The sequence below is a fragment of the Mastigoproctus giganteus genome, chromosome 10 (genome assembly GCF_048544385.1).
Source record: "Mastigoproctus giganteus isolate SK-2022 chromosome 10, ASM4854438v1, whole genome shotgun sequence".
NCBI lineage: Eukaryota > Metazoa > Arthropoda > Arachnida > Uropygi > Thelyphonidae > Mastigoproctus > Mastigoproctus giganteus.
Genome location: NC_143584.1, coordinates 38781173 through 38795949, shown reverse-complemented (window position 1 = coordinate 38795949; position 14777 = coordinate 38781173). Strand labels below are relative to the sequence as shown.

Here is a 14777-nt window from a genome sequence, read left to right as displayed (position 1 = left end):
TATTCTCATTGTTGAACTTATGTCGAGTCAGGTTTCTGAACTTATTTTTCGTAACAGCCATTGTTAAAAATCCACTTTCAGCCAAATAAGTTGTTGCAAATGGAAGTAACAATTTTATTGCCTTCTCACTCTGAGTCCGATATTCTTCTTCAATTTGTAACCAAAAATTAGATAAATTATTCTGGTTTTCTTTAAACTTTATTTCCAAACTGCTGTCCGTTGATAATTCAATTAAATTTTCTTCTTCTGATAGAGATAAATTATTTGATTGACATTGTTTAAAAGGATTTATTACCCACATATTCCCCAAACGAATATCTCCTGTAGGTGGGAAATATTGAATGAACTTTTTCTTTTAATTTTAATAAATGATTTTGTACAACTTGACTTATATCCAAATTTCCTTCTTTTTTTTTTTTTTTTTTTTTTTATGAAACCCCCAAACACGAAAGGTATCAAAACCTATAGTACTTAGTACCGTGCATGGGTTGAAGGAGAAATATGGGGGGAAGGGGATACCGGAAACTTTGCTCTAGAGACTAAACATGGGTTTCACCACTTCAAGCCTCCAATAAGCAAAGTGGTGGTATTTCACCGGTCGATGAAAGTCATCTACCACCTTCTGAGTTATCATGTTTCCTCAAATTTGAAAGAATGATGGAAACATTCCTTTTTAACTTTGATTAACCAGAAGTCAAGTTTTTTTTTTAACAAAAGCTTCTATTTTATTATAACAAATAAAAATATTGGTCTGATATCCTTGCATTCACAAATTTAAATCGTTCATTAACGAAAATATGTCAGCTAGATAGGCAACTTTAGCAAGCCACAAATTACTTTTAAAATATTCACTTAATGTTGACTTCTGGTCATTTAAAAATATTTCAACTTCTACTCAAAGTTCGAATAATCGTTTCAGAACTTTTCCTCTTGAGAGTCATCTTATATGAGAACGTAACAATACCTGTTTATGGGCTGAACCCATTGCTTCACACATTATATTAAAGATACGGCTGTTTACTGCACTCTTTCGAATTTGGTTAATTTGCACACACCAATTTAAAATGTCATGTAAATCTTCACTCATATATTTAACAGTTAATTGTTCCCGATGAAGAAACCAGTGAGTTGTTATTAAATCTGGATGAGCAATTTTCTTTATGCGTGATACTAAACCCCTATTCTTTACTGTCATTGCCGCAGCCCCATCAGTAGAAATCCCTATACAACTATTCCACGAAATGTTTTTTGTTTGAAAATACGGATTGATGTTTTTAAACATTTCTTCTGACGTTGCTGAAGACTCTAATTTCAAAGAACATAGTAATTCTTCCTGTATATCTTTACATGTAAAATCAATATATCTAGTGTAAACCAATATTATTGCATCATTTGATATCTGTCGATTCGTCTAATTGAATTGCATAATACTGGATTTTTGTACTTTTTCCACCAACAGTAATTCAAGGTCATCAGACAAATCGCTTATCCGTCGACTTATAGTGTCGTTTGACGTGGGAATGCAAATTATTTTTGCTTCATATTCTTTGCCAAATAATTCACTACAAATGTCTTTCATGCAAGGCTTTAATAAGATTTCTCCAATGGTATACGCTTTCTTGCATTTAGCAATATGAAAGGCTGCCAAATAAGAACATTTCAAGAATTTTTTGGAAACAAATTTTTTCAAATTGGATCTAGCTGTTTTTGATTCATTGCGTTTTCTTAAAAAGAAATCCGTAGGTTTATCTTTATATTGGCTATGATTTGTTTCCAAATGTCTTAATAGTTTATTAATTTTGAATGAAGAGTTGGCCAACACATTTCCACACATTGTGGTAAATCTATTCCATTTTCTTTTATGAAGGTGAAACCATGATACCAACATTTTTCTCAAGATCAGCACAGCGTCTCTCTGTTCTCAGAAAACATATAGACAGCCGTGTTTCCCGACCTTCCCTTACAAGACGGAAAATTTTGAATCCTTAAAAAAGTGCGTGGAGGAATTACAAGCAACAGCAAACGCAGATAAGACATTGTTCAGTAAGTTTAATTCAGTAATATTGGAGCACGCGTTAGCGAAAGCAGAAGTTAATTCGAAATCGAGCATTGGGTCCCAGTCAGAGACAGAAACACGAAGTTTACGTAGCTTTTCCCCTCCAAACCTAGAAATGGTTACTAGATTCTCTCTAGAAGCCGCGAATCCAGAAGCAACTGGAATTTTGCACACCTTGAATAATGAAACATTCGAGTTCTGGTTAGAACTTTTCCATCAGATAATGGAAAAGATAATGCCTCACGTGGAAGCTATTTATAATCAAATGCAATCTCGAGAAACTGAGGCAGTTAAATACATGAATATACAGGAAACTTTAAGAATGCCATTCTAAAAATCAGGAATTCAATGTACTGTGAAAACCCTTCAAAAACACTCATGATTGAAGCGAAGGAAGTATGCGACTATATAAGTGTTGACATAGGTGAGAAATATTCATTTACAAAGCGATTAATTGTTGCTAAATTGTTTAATAAGGAAAAACTATTATTTTTCGTGCGAAAATGCCCATGGAAAAAAGTACGGGACACTACTGAGGAATATCCCATGACTGAAAGAGAAAAACTTCTTATGGAATTACAAGTTTTCTATAACAAACATGATCTGCACAATTGCAAATTAACTGACTTGCTGAAATTTATCTCAGAAAATAATCTAGGTGAAGTTACAAAACTCATAAAAGTTCTTTTGACCATTCCGATGACTACTTCAGAGTCCGAACGCTGCCATTTGACATTATAAAGAATAAAAACATTTTTAAGGAGCACTATGAATCAGGAAAGGCTAAATGCTCAAGCAATGCTTTCAACAGAGAAAAGCTTGGTCAACAGTGCACCAAACTTGAAAAAAAAAAGTTATTAATCTATTTTAAACAAATAAAAACTGAAGAATGGATTTTGTAGTAGTAGTAGTGGCATGTGATGCAAGAAAGCAAGCATATGAGCTTATGCAGCATCAGCCAAAAAAAAATTACAAAACAATCCCCTCTAAATATTTGTTCAGTTCCTCCTTAAATTTATTTAACCTATCAACTTCCACAACGACAGATGGAAGTTTGTTCCAGCAATTTGTTTTTAAATAAAAGTTCAAGTCTGTTAATGGCAAATGTCTAGTTAATGTTTTGCAGTATGTACTCTATTTTTAACTTGCTTATTATTATTACTGTGTATGTCTAAAAAACCAAGGAAATTTAATGTAACTTTAAGACGCAGCACTCCCAAACATCAGAGTAACGAGCCGCTACTGAACTTGAGTCGCATTAATTGACATGATTCGCAGTCTACGTGTTAACCCTAGCCTGGTCTGCCCTGTTTTAATCCATGAAAAGATCATTAAAATTGGGGGGGACGTATCGGAGTGATCAGGGGCGAGAATGCAATAGCATGCGCTCTTTGAGTGGACAGGAGTTCATGCCCGTAACTGCTAAATACGATTAATGTGGGTATAATTGTATTGATGATTTATCGCAAACTGTACTGACGTGACGATCGTGCAAGAATATAAACAAGAATAATAAAAATTATATACAAGTTAATAATACAAACTGTTAATGGTTGTGGGTTTTTTTTTTTTTTTTTTTTACCCCGCGTATTTCGTAGATTCGTTACGCAGTTCTCACTAAGTTATAACTTTTTTATTTATAGTCTTCCATTCATACATTTTAGGAAGTTTCACATCATACAAGAAAACAGCTACGCATATTTTCGTATAACCCGTGCGAAAGACTAAGATACCTTTCGGTGAACGAAAGAGCAGCTAGAAAATCGATCTAGGAAATAAAGGGCGCAACGTCTAAGTCCGTGACAGCTGGCAAGAGCACAATAGCTGCCGTTTTCTTTTCTAAGGAGGCTCATACTTCCGACGCCACGGGGAATCTGACGAAATGGAACCCCGTTTTAGTCGGATTTTCTGTATAGATACGAATGCACACGACTGTGATCTGTAAATATTCATTGGAAAGTCGAGATCAAGGAGAAGCACAAATAACGAAATTCTAGTAGTATCATTCGCTATTACCAAAACACGATCAAAGTACAGCCTACACTGTTACAAACACAAAATCAAAAGTTTTAAATTGAGAATGAATATTATGAGTGAATGAATTCCCCCCCTCACTTTTTTGCATTTCTTTACAGTTTTCCTTTTTTGATGAAATGCTGCACTTTAATTTATACATATATTACATATATATTTATACACAGAGTATATCATCATCCAACTGTACAAAAGAACCCCATTTTCAAATTAGCCATAAACTAAAATTTTAACTGTTTGACACTTCAGGCTATAAGCACACAGTAAAAGAAGAAAAAAAGTTTCACATTATGGCCAATCAAAAACCAACTCATTTCCACAAGTGAATATATTCTATAAAATATTTAAGGGCAAAGGTCTCATGCTACGAGGTAGAATGACTAACCTATGTGTTAGTCATTCTACCTCATAGCACAAGGCCTTTGCACTTAAATATTTTATAGTCTATATCACTGCACACCATCAGGCATCTCTCATATTGTGAAGTTATACTTCATAACTGGGTTGTCACTATTGCAACACCAGGGTACCTGCCCACCCACCGAAGAGGAGCCAACAAGCTTTGAAATGGTGCCGTCTGGGGGGGGGGGGGCTGATGGCCACCGAGTTTCCTCGAATAGGTAACAACAATCTTCTCTACTGGGGAAGCGTTGCCTATTCGAGGAATATATGAGCTTTGTGTGTGAGTTGAAGGAGCTGAGTTTCCTCGAATAGGTAACAACAGTCTTCTCCACTGGGGAAGTGTTGCCTATTCGAGGAATATATGGGCTTTGATTGTGAGTTGAAGGAGCAACTATCCCTTTCTTCCTTCTATGGCATTTCCTTCCTCTACTTCTCCTACTATCACCTTCCTACATCTTTATCTCTTTTCTAAGTCTAATAGGGATAGTATGAGGATAACCGAGAACTTTATCCCGTACTATATTTCAAAACGGTGCTGTCTGGGTAGTGGAATATATGGGCTTTGATTGTGAGTTGAAGGAGCAACTATCCCTTTCTTCCTTCTATGGCATTTCCTTCCTCTACCTCTCCTACTATCACCTTCCTACATCTTTATCTCTTTTCTAAGTCTAATAGGGATAGTATGAGGATAACCGAGAACTTTATCCCGTACTATATTTCAAAACGGTGCTGTCTGGGTAGTGGTATCTGCTGAGAATAAGTAACAGTAGTCTTCTCCACTGGAGAAGTGTTACTTATTTGAGGTAGTACAATACCATGGTAACTTGTTGTGAAGGTATTCACGATATGAAATATAACGAAAACGATGCCAATTTAATTAATTAATTTAACTACTTTGGTAGATGGCTACATTAAAATGATGCTTTTACACTAACCAATATGTTAGAGCAATATATTCATAAATTAAGAGTTTGATTGATGAATTTGAGGTATTGCTCAAAACATCAAAGGCAGATATTTTCGGGATTTCAGAGACGTGGTGTCACACAGATATAAGGAATGCAGAACTGGAATTTGGGGAGTACAACATCTACAGAAAGGATAGGAAGGGAGGAGAGGTTATGCTATTAGTTAAGAAACACATAAAATCCAAGGAAGTGAAGCCAGTCGACAGTGCAGTGTCGAGTCAGTTTGGTGTGACATAAGTATTGGGAGATAAAAATTTGTAGGAGTGTGCTATAGGCCAAATGACTCTGATGAGTATAATAAGAAACTGTACTGGGAAATAGGGTGGGCCAGTAAATCAGAGAGTCTTATAATGGGGGATTTTAATTTCCCAGATATTGACTGGGATTTGTGGGTTGGTCACTCACAGTAGCAAGGCTTTTGTGGATTTATTGGATGATTGTTTTCTACATCAGCATGTTCAGGAGGCAACTAGAGGGAGTAATACTCTTGATCTGATTATCAGTAGTGATTCTTCATGCATTAAGAATCTGCAGTAAAGGAACCATTAGGTGGCAGTGATCACAGTGATCAGGAGTAAAGGGAAGGGTTTTTTCTTTCGTAAAGGCGACTACAACGGTCTGAGACAATATTTAAATTCTATACACTGGGACCAACTGATGATGTTACCAACAACAAATTCAAAATGGGAAGCATTCAAAGAACTTATCTTGGAAGCTACTAGGCTTTACATACCAACTAAGAAATATTGTTCAAGGGTTAGGCCTAAATGGATGTCAGATGAACTAATGAGACATATGGCAGAGAAGAAAAATGCATGGGATACATATAAATTAATATGTGACATGGAAGCCTATGATAGATATAAGCTGGTTTGTAACCAAGTCACAAAGGAGATTAAGCAGAGGCAAAAGCAGATTATGAGAAATCCTTGGCAAAGGATGCAAAGAAAAACAGAAAAGAGTTCTTTACCTAAGGAATAAATGAGGAAGAAGAAAAGTTGATTCTGTGAGTTTCAAGATGGACAGTAAAAGGATATTGACTGATTGCAGCATATGTTAGGACTGCTTTGGAAGAGAGGGGGTGAATTACAGAAGCCAATTCAGAAGAAGAAGAGTGCCCATGGAAGTATCTATAAAAAAGGCATGCAGCAGAAACAGAATGTCTGTGAGACAAAGAGTGGAGAGAGACTGTTAGAAACGAGTCATTAATTAATCAAATTGCCCTCTTTGAAATGGAATCTAGAAGCCTAAGAAAGGTTTTGGTGCTACCGATCCAGATGTGGTAACAATATTCTATGGTAGGGTGGATTTGAGATTTGTGCAGAATAAATAGCTGTTTGGAAGAAAAGTAAAGCTGAAAGTGAAAGAGATAACCCAGTTTTTTTTAGATGCAGAAGAAGCAATATTTGAAATGTGCTTATACCGAAAGAGGTTAGAAGTCGAGGTAATCCCCAATAGAGATATATGATTGTGCCGAAAAATTGGAGTGCCATCAAAGATAAGCATAGGAGCAGAAGAATCTTTTTCAGAGAAATAAGACAGGACTGAGTTTTAGAAGAATTGAAATCAACTAAGTAATCATTGCTCCGATGAAAAAATTACTTGGAGATCAGCATTTAAGGAATTGGTAGTGGATATTCGAGAAGTTGAAACTTTTTCAGCACACGTTTTCTCAAACTGGAAGGTAGAATGCAATGTACTGTCATCAGCAAAACTAAGAACAGGATTTCCAGTCGATGGAAGAGGTCATTAATATACAAGAGGAAAAGAGTGGGAGAAAGATCTGAACCTTGGAGAACACCAGCATTAGTGGAGAAGTTGAAAGTTTGAATTTGAAAGTGTCTGCAATTCTGCCCAGACACGATAGGAGGGAGTATATGATGAGAGCCCTGTCGATCAATTCGCCCCTGGAAAGATTGTGCAAGGCTCAAGAATTTTTTTCAGCCTGGTTTGTACTTCTTAACAGGAGAGACTGCTTCTACAGGGATGGGATACACTTAAATAGAAAGGGTGCAAGAATATTTGCTGATGCTATCGAGGCAGTGTTAGGTGGGTCGGAAAACTGCTAGCTTGGGGGGAGACAAAGACCAATAGATTGACAGTAGCCACTGGCAGAGGTGAAAGAGATTCTTGCACAGCTTCTATTAGAATGAGCAGAAGCCTGAAAAACAAGATGCATGGTATTTCAGAGACTGCTGGGAGCCATTGCGGTACAAGTAAACACATGGGTTGTGTTAGGGTAGCTAAGAATAGAAACAAGTGCAGGTATACTTGCGTGTACACCAATGCTAGGAGTTTAGTAAATAAATTTGATGAATTTGAGGTATTGCTCAAAACATCAAAGGCAGATATTATTGGGATATCAGAGACGTGGTGTCACACAGATATAAGGGATGCAGAACTGCAATTTTGGGAGTACAACGTCTACAGAAAGGATAGACAGGATAGGAAGGGGGGGGAGGGATTATGCTATTAGTTAAGAAACACATAAAAACCAAGGAAGTGAAGCTAGTCGACATCGCTGGACAGTGCAGTGTTGAGTCAGTTTGGTGTGACATAAGCATTGGGAGATCAAAATTGAGAGTAGGAGTGTGCTATAGGCCTAATGACTCTGATGAGTATAATAAGGAACTGTACAGGGAAATAGAGTGGGCCAGTAAATCAGAGAGTCTTATAATGGGAGATTTTAATTTCCCAGATATTGACTGGAATTTGGGGGCTGGTTACTCACACACTAGTAGGGCTTTTGTGGATTTATTGGATGATTGTTTTCTACATCAGCATGTTCGGGAGGCAACTAGAGGGAGTAATACTCGTGATTTGATTATCAGCAGTGATTCTTCATGCATTAAGAATCTGCAGATAAATGAACCACTAGGTGGCAGTGATCACAGTGTGCTAAAGTGGGATTTACTCAAAGAGGTAACTACCATTAGGGGTAAAGGGTAGGGTTATTGCTTCCGTAAAGGCGACTACGATGGACTGAGACAGTATTTAAATTCTATACAGTGGGACCAACTGATGATGTTACCAACAGCAAATTCAAAATGGGAAGCATTCAAAGAACTTATCTTGGAAGCTACTAGGCTTTACATACCAACTAAGAAATATTGTTCAAGGTTTAGGCCAAAATGGATGTCAGATGAACTAATGAGGCATATGGCAGAGAAGAAAAATGCATGGGATACTTACAAATTAACACATGACACAGAAGCCTATGATAGATACAAGTTGATATGCAACCAAGTTACAAAGGAGGTTAGGCAGGCGAAGGCAGATTACGAGAAATCCTTGGCAAGGGATGCAAAGAAAAACAGCAAAGAGTTCTTTACTTATGTAAACTCTAGAAGGAAGGGGATGAATCAGATTGGTCTACTTGATATTGATGGGTCAACTGTTGATGATCCTGCTCAGGTAGCTAACAAACTAAATGAATATTTTGCATCGACATTCACACATGAGGAGTTATTCAGCAAAGGGAATGCCAGAGGTGTATTCAACTCTAGCAGTAAGCGACAGAATCTTGAAATAACTGGGAGTAAAGTGGAGGAGAAACTGTTGAAGATAAACACAAGAAAGGCACCCGGGGTGGATGGGATCTATCCAGTTATATTAAAGGAGGCAGCAAAGGAAGTAAGCAAACCCTTAGCCATAATTATGAGAGCTTCCTTGGACTCAGGGGAGGTACCCATAGACTGGAAATGTGCAAATGTGACCCCAATTCACAAAGGAGGATCAAAGGCTGACACAAGTAATTATAGACCTGTGAGCTTAACTTCTGTTCCAGGAAAATTAATGGAGGCACTGGTTAAAGAAGCACTGCAGGATCATTTAGACAAGACTTCAGTTATAGTTCAGACACAGCATGGTTTTGTTAAGGGGAAGTCTTGCCTGACCAACTTGATTGGATACTATGATGCAGTCACAAAAGAACTGGATGCAGGGAATAACTTTGATATTATATACTTGGATCTTAGAAAGGCTTTTGATACTGTTGCACATGGAAGACTGCTGCACAAATTGGAGCGGTGTGGCATTGGAGGCAAATTGCTGCTATGGGTAAAGGGGTGGTTGAGGGGGAGAAGACAGAGAGTGGTAATCAATGGACACTGCTCATCGTGGACTAATGTTATTAGTGGAGTTCCTCAGGGTTCAGTATTGGGTCCTTTATTGTTTTCTGTATTTATAAATGATACTGATGATGGTATATCAAGCTTAATGTCCAAGTTTGCAGACGATACGAAGGTTGGCTGGGTTGTCAAGGACACTACTGACACTATGCTGCTGCAACAGGATTTGGAAAGGTTGAGCAGATGGGCTTCGAGGTGGCAAATGAAGTTTAACATTACCAAATGTAAAGTACTACACATGGGAAACAGCAACCCCAGAGCAACGTATCAACTCTGTGGTACTACACTGACAGTGGTAGAGAATGAAAGGGACCTGGAGGTGGTTGTGCAGGCAGATATGAAGTTCTCTGAGCAGTGCAGACGGGCTGCAAGAGTAGCTCATGGTGTATTGTCAATGATATATAGGAATTTTTCTAGCAGAGATAAGGAGGTGATTATTCCCTTGTATAAGGCAATGGTCAGGCCACACCTAGAGTACTGTATAGAGGCCTGGAGGCCTCATTTCAAGAAGGATGTAGAGCTGCTGGAACGAGTACAGAGAAGGGCAACAAGATTGGTGAATGGGACAAAGCTGTGCTCTTACGAAGAAAGGCTTAAGTTTTGCGAATTACAGTGTCTGGAAACTAGGCACCAGCGAGGTGATCTGATAGAGGTGTACAAAGCCTTGAATGGTTTGAGCATGCTCAATGCTGATGGGATTCTTCCTCTAGCTCAGAAAAATCACCTGAGAGGGCATAAATTCAAATTGAGGAAAGATAGATGTAGGATAGACGTGCGGAAATTTGCCTTTAGCCAGCAGGTGGTTGGTAGGTGGAACAGACTTCCATCCCTTGTCGTGGAAGTTGATAGCCTAAATAAGTTTAAGGCTCAGCTGGACAGGTATTTCGAACGAACAGAGGGGTGAAGTGGAAGTGGTTATTTTTATTTATTTATGTTACTTTTTTTTTTTTTTTTTGGCTGATGCTGCATAAGCTTGCTTTCTTGCATCAAATGCCTCTACTAATGCTAATGCTAATGCTAATGCTAATTGCTGCTATGGATAAAGGGGTGGTTGAGGGGGAGAAGACAGAGAGTGGTAATCAATGGACACTGCTCATCGTGGACTAATGTTATTAGTGGAGTCCCTCAGGGCTCAGTGTTGGGTCCATTATTGTTTTCTGTATTTATAAATGATATTGATGATGGTATATCAAGCTTAATGTCCAAGTTTGCAGACGATACAAAGGTTGGCAGGGTTGTCAAGGACACTACTGACACTATGCTGCTGCAACAGGATCTGGAAAGGTTGAGCAGATGGGCTGAGAGGTGGCTGTTTGTTTGTTGTTTGTTATTTGGTTTTTTAGGAGCATTAGCAACTAAGGCCATATTGCTCCGGGATATACGGTGGTCATTCCATGACCTTTCCGCACTCTCCATATTTGGTGGTGACGGGCTCGAACCCCGGTCTAATCAAGAAGCGTGTGCTACGCACTGCTGCTCCTTCCCACCTGGCTACGGAGGCGCCTCTGAGAGGTGGCAAACGAAGTTTAACATTACCAAATGTAAAGTACTACACATGGGAAACAGCAACCCCAGAGCAACGTATCAACTCTGTGGTACTACACTGACAGTGGTAGAGAATGAAAGGGACTTGGGGGTGGTTGTGCAGGCAGATATGAAGTTCTCTGAGCAGTGCAGATGGGCTGCAAGAGTAGCTCATGGAGTATTGTCAATGATATACAGGAATTTTTCCAGCAGGGATAAGGAGGTGATTATTCCATTGCATAAGGCAATGGTCAGGCCACACCTAGAGTACTGTATACAGGTCTGGAGGCCTCATTTCAAGAAGGATGTAGAGCTGCTGAAACGAGTACAGAGAAGGGCAACAAGATTAGTGAATGGAACAATGTGGTGCTCTTACGAAGAAAGGCTTAAGTTTTGCAAATTACAGTGTCTGGAGATTAGGAACCAGCGAGGTGATCTGATAGAGGTGTATAAAGCCTTGAATGGTTTAAGCATGCTCAATGCTGATGGGATTCTTCCTCTAGCTCAGAAAAATCACCTGAGAGGGCATAAATTCAAATTGAGGAAAGATAGATGTAAGATAGACGTGTGGAAATTTGCCTTTAGCCAGCGGGTGGTTGGTTGGTGGAACAGACTTCCATCCCTTGTGGTGGAGGTTGATAGCCTAAATAAGTTTAAGGCTCAGCTGGACAGGTATTTTGAACGAACAGAGGGGTGAAGTGGAAGTGGGCTTTTTTTTTTGTTTTTTTTTGGCTGATGCTGCATAAGCTTGCTTTCTTGCATCAAATGCCTCTACTAATGCTAATGCTAAAAGTTAAAAGACAGAGCCATCTACCATCACCTGGAGTGAGTGGTAAAAGACAAAACTCGATACCTAATTACAGTTTGCAAACCATAAGATGGAAGCTTATTTAAAAGACCTTTGTGCCAAACACAATCAAAAGCCTTTGAAATGTCAATAGCAACTGCTTGAGTTTCATCAAACTTGTCCATTGAATTTGTCCAAAGAGGAATAACATAAGCCAGAATATCACCAGTGGATCGACATTAACGGAATTCATAATGGAGATCGTTGATCAGGTGGAAGGTTCCTAGATAATTTAAAGGTTGGCAGTTAATTCATTTCTCCATTACTTTGGAAAGAGTAGAAGTGCAGTGGGATGATTATTAGGTGGGAGGGATTTGTCAACCATTTTAGGAACTGGCTGGATATGAACAAATTTACAAGCAGAAGGAAAAACACCTTTGGAATAAGAAGTGGAAAAAGGGAGCATTGGGAGTAAGTTCAGTAGCACAGGTTTTGAGAAAAGGTGGAGAAATAGTATCAGGACCTGGAACTTTCTTATCATCAGAATTGTTCAAAATCCTTTTCACATCCTTTTGACAAAAAACCACAAGACACACTGAATGGAATGTACTGGGAATGGTGGAAGGTGGTTTACCAAGATCATTAATACACGAGTTGGAAGAAAAATAGGATGCTAGCAGGCCAGCTTTATCCTAGGCTGAAGTGGCGATAGAACCATCTGGTTTAGACAGAGGTGGGAAATGAGAAAGGAACAAAAGTTGTGGCCAATAGCTTTAGCAAAAGACCAGAATGCTCGGGTACCATTTGGACAAAAAGCAAGTTTTCTACTCAGCCTGTTCAAAATTTAGTTTGGACTGATTAATAACTGCTTCAAAATTGTTACGAGCTTTGGTGTAGGCAGAAAATGAACCTGGAGATTTGGATATGAGCCAATTACGATATGCGACATTCTTCTCTTGAACAGACTTAGCACATTTATTGGTACAACAAGGTTTAGATAAAGGATGAGATTTTAAGGTGGAGTGTGGAATAAACGATTCCATTCCTACAAGAATTATTTCACTGATAAGATCTGAGCAAATGTTGACATCAGAAGTTTTGAAACAGTAATCCGCCCAAGGAAAAGAAGAAAAGAAATTACACAAGTCATTCCATTTTGCATTCTTGTAAGGCTAAACAACATTAAGTTGGGAATAACCTTGAGAGAAAGGCTCCACTGGAGAAGAGACAATCACCAATTTGTGATCTGAGGTGCCTAGAGGACCACTCACCTCAACCGTGTACTAAGAAGGGTTGTTTGTGAGAAAAAGATCAAGTGTTTTGGCTGTATGGTTAGGACTGTCCGGTATTCTGTTAGATAAATGAACAGTCTGTGCGAGGTCATTAATAATTGCAAAAACCTCAGCATCTCAACCAGCTGGTTCCATATGACTAGAAAATGGAAGACAGCTGGTATTGTGAACATTAAAATCACAGAGGAAAATTACCTCACTGTTAGGAAAAGTTAGAGCGGGAAAGTCAATTTCAAAGAGAGGAAGTCAAAGATTTCTAAGTGATTAGTGGAGTTGGAAGGACGATAGACGCATCAGATGAATTTGGCAGGATGTGGTAGAGAGGATTTAAGCTGAGTAGATCAAAAAGAGGAGATTCCAAATTACTATGTCTCTGACAGGAAATATCAGAACCAGAATACCAGAAAGTGGAAATGGACATCACTGAGATTAGAACTGAGACTATATATATTTGTATAATGAATGAGGAAGTGTTTCGGAGGCTTAGATCTTTTCTCAGATAACTTGGTTCTATAGTTTGACAATTCATGGTGTATTCAGTAGTAAGAAAAGGTGGGGGAGACATGCTGTATGAAGTAATGAAATTGTTAGATGTGGTAAGAATACACCCAGATCTTTGAAAAAACATGGTGTCAACAATGTCCCCCACATACACACTATTCGGACTCCCTCCAGTCACTATCTGACAGAGCAAAACCAGTGAGATTATACATAACTGATCCGGAAGCCTCCTAGAGAGTAACCAGTAGGTTTGGTCAGGTGTACAAACTAGTGGACAGCGTGCGAACAGTTTTAGAGCTGTACCGCTGAAATGTAAGGAAGATTGGATCTCACCATGATATCCATCATACCCTGAAAAGATGGAAGAGATGGGGAGGGTTTACTGGAGCTCTTCTCTGGAGACTAAACGTGGGTTCCACCACTTCAAACCTCCAATAAGCAACAAAGTGGTGGTATTGCACCAGTTGATGAGATTCATCTACCAACTAGAAGTATCAATATAACAAATTCTATTTCTATTTGTGTCTATTTTTTAGTCCTTTCACATCCAGAGCAAATGGGTATCTGATCACTGTGAATTGTTTTGACAAAAACAAGATCATATTTAAAAGTTGGATTTGGTCCATAAAAACTCCAAAATTCATATAACCATACAGTATTTTAAATATGTCTTTATTTCAGTGTAGTACCGTTAAGAAATAAGAAAAACTTACAAATTATTTAAGTTTCTAAAACTGTCCCATGCAAAAGTGAAATGTGGCATATTCGTTGGTCCACAAGTTAAGCAGACAACAGCTTCACAAGAACTGTAAATGACTGCTTCTGAGTGAAATATTAGGAAGTTAGTTCATATTGTAGTGAATGGCTTCTTGGTAGTATTAAAGGTGAAAATTACAGAGAATTAGTTGAAAAGGTGATTGAAAATCATGGAAAAATAGAATGCATAATGTCAATCAAGATCCATTATTTGCACTCTCACCTGGATTTTTTCAGATCAAATTCTGGGTGATATTAATGATAAACATGGTGAAGGTGGTTCTACCAAGACAGTCAATGAAGAAGAGATACCAAGGAATGTGAAAT

The 14777-nt window shown here is 38.4% G+C and overlaps 1 protein-coding gene across 1 annotated transcript in view; it reads right to left on the bottom strand.

The window, feature by feature from the left end:
* LOC150078991 (multiple PDZ domain protein-like) overlaps positions 1–14777 on the bottom strand; it is a 798800-nt gene that overhangs the window by 672940 nt on the left and 111083 nt on the right. Inside the window, exon 7 of the mRNA XM_090382913.1 lies at positions 11826–11846. Within this exon, the coding sequence (XP_090239039.1) occupies positions 11826–11846 (21 nt within the window). The remainder of the gene's footprint in view (positions 1–11825; positions 11847–14777) is intronic.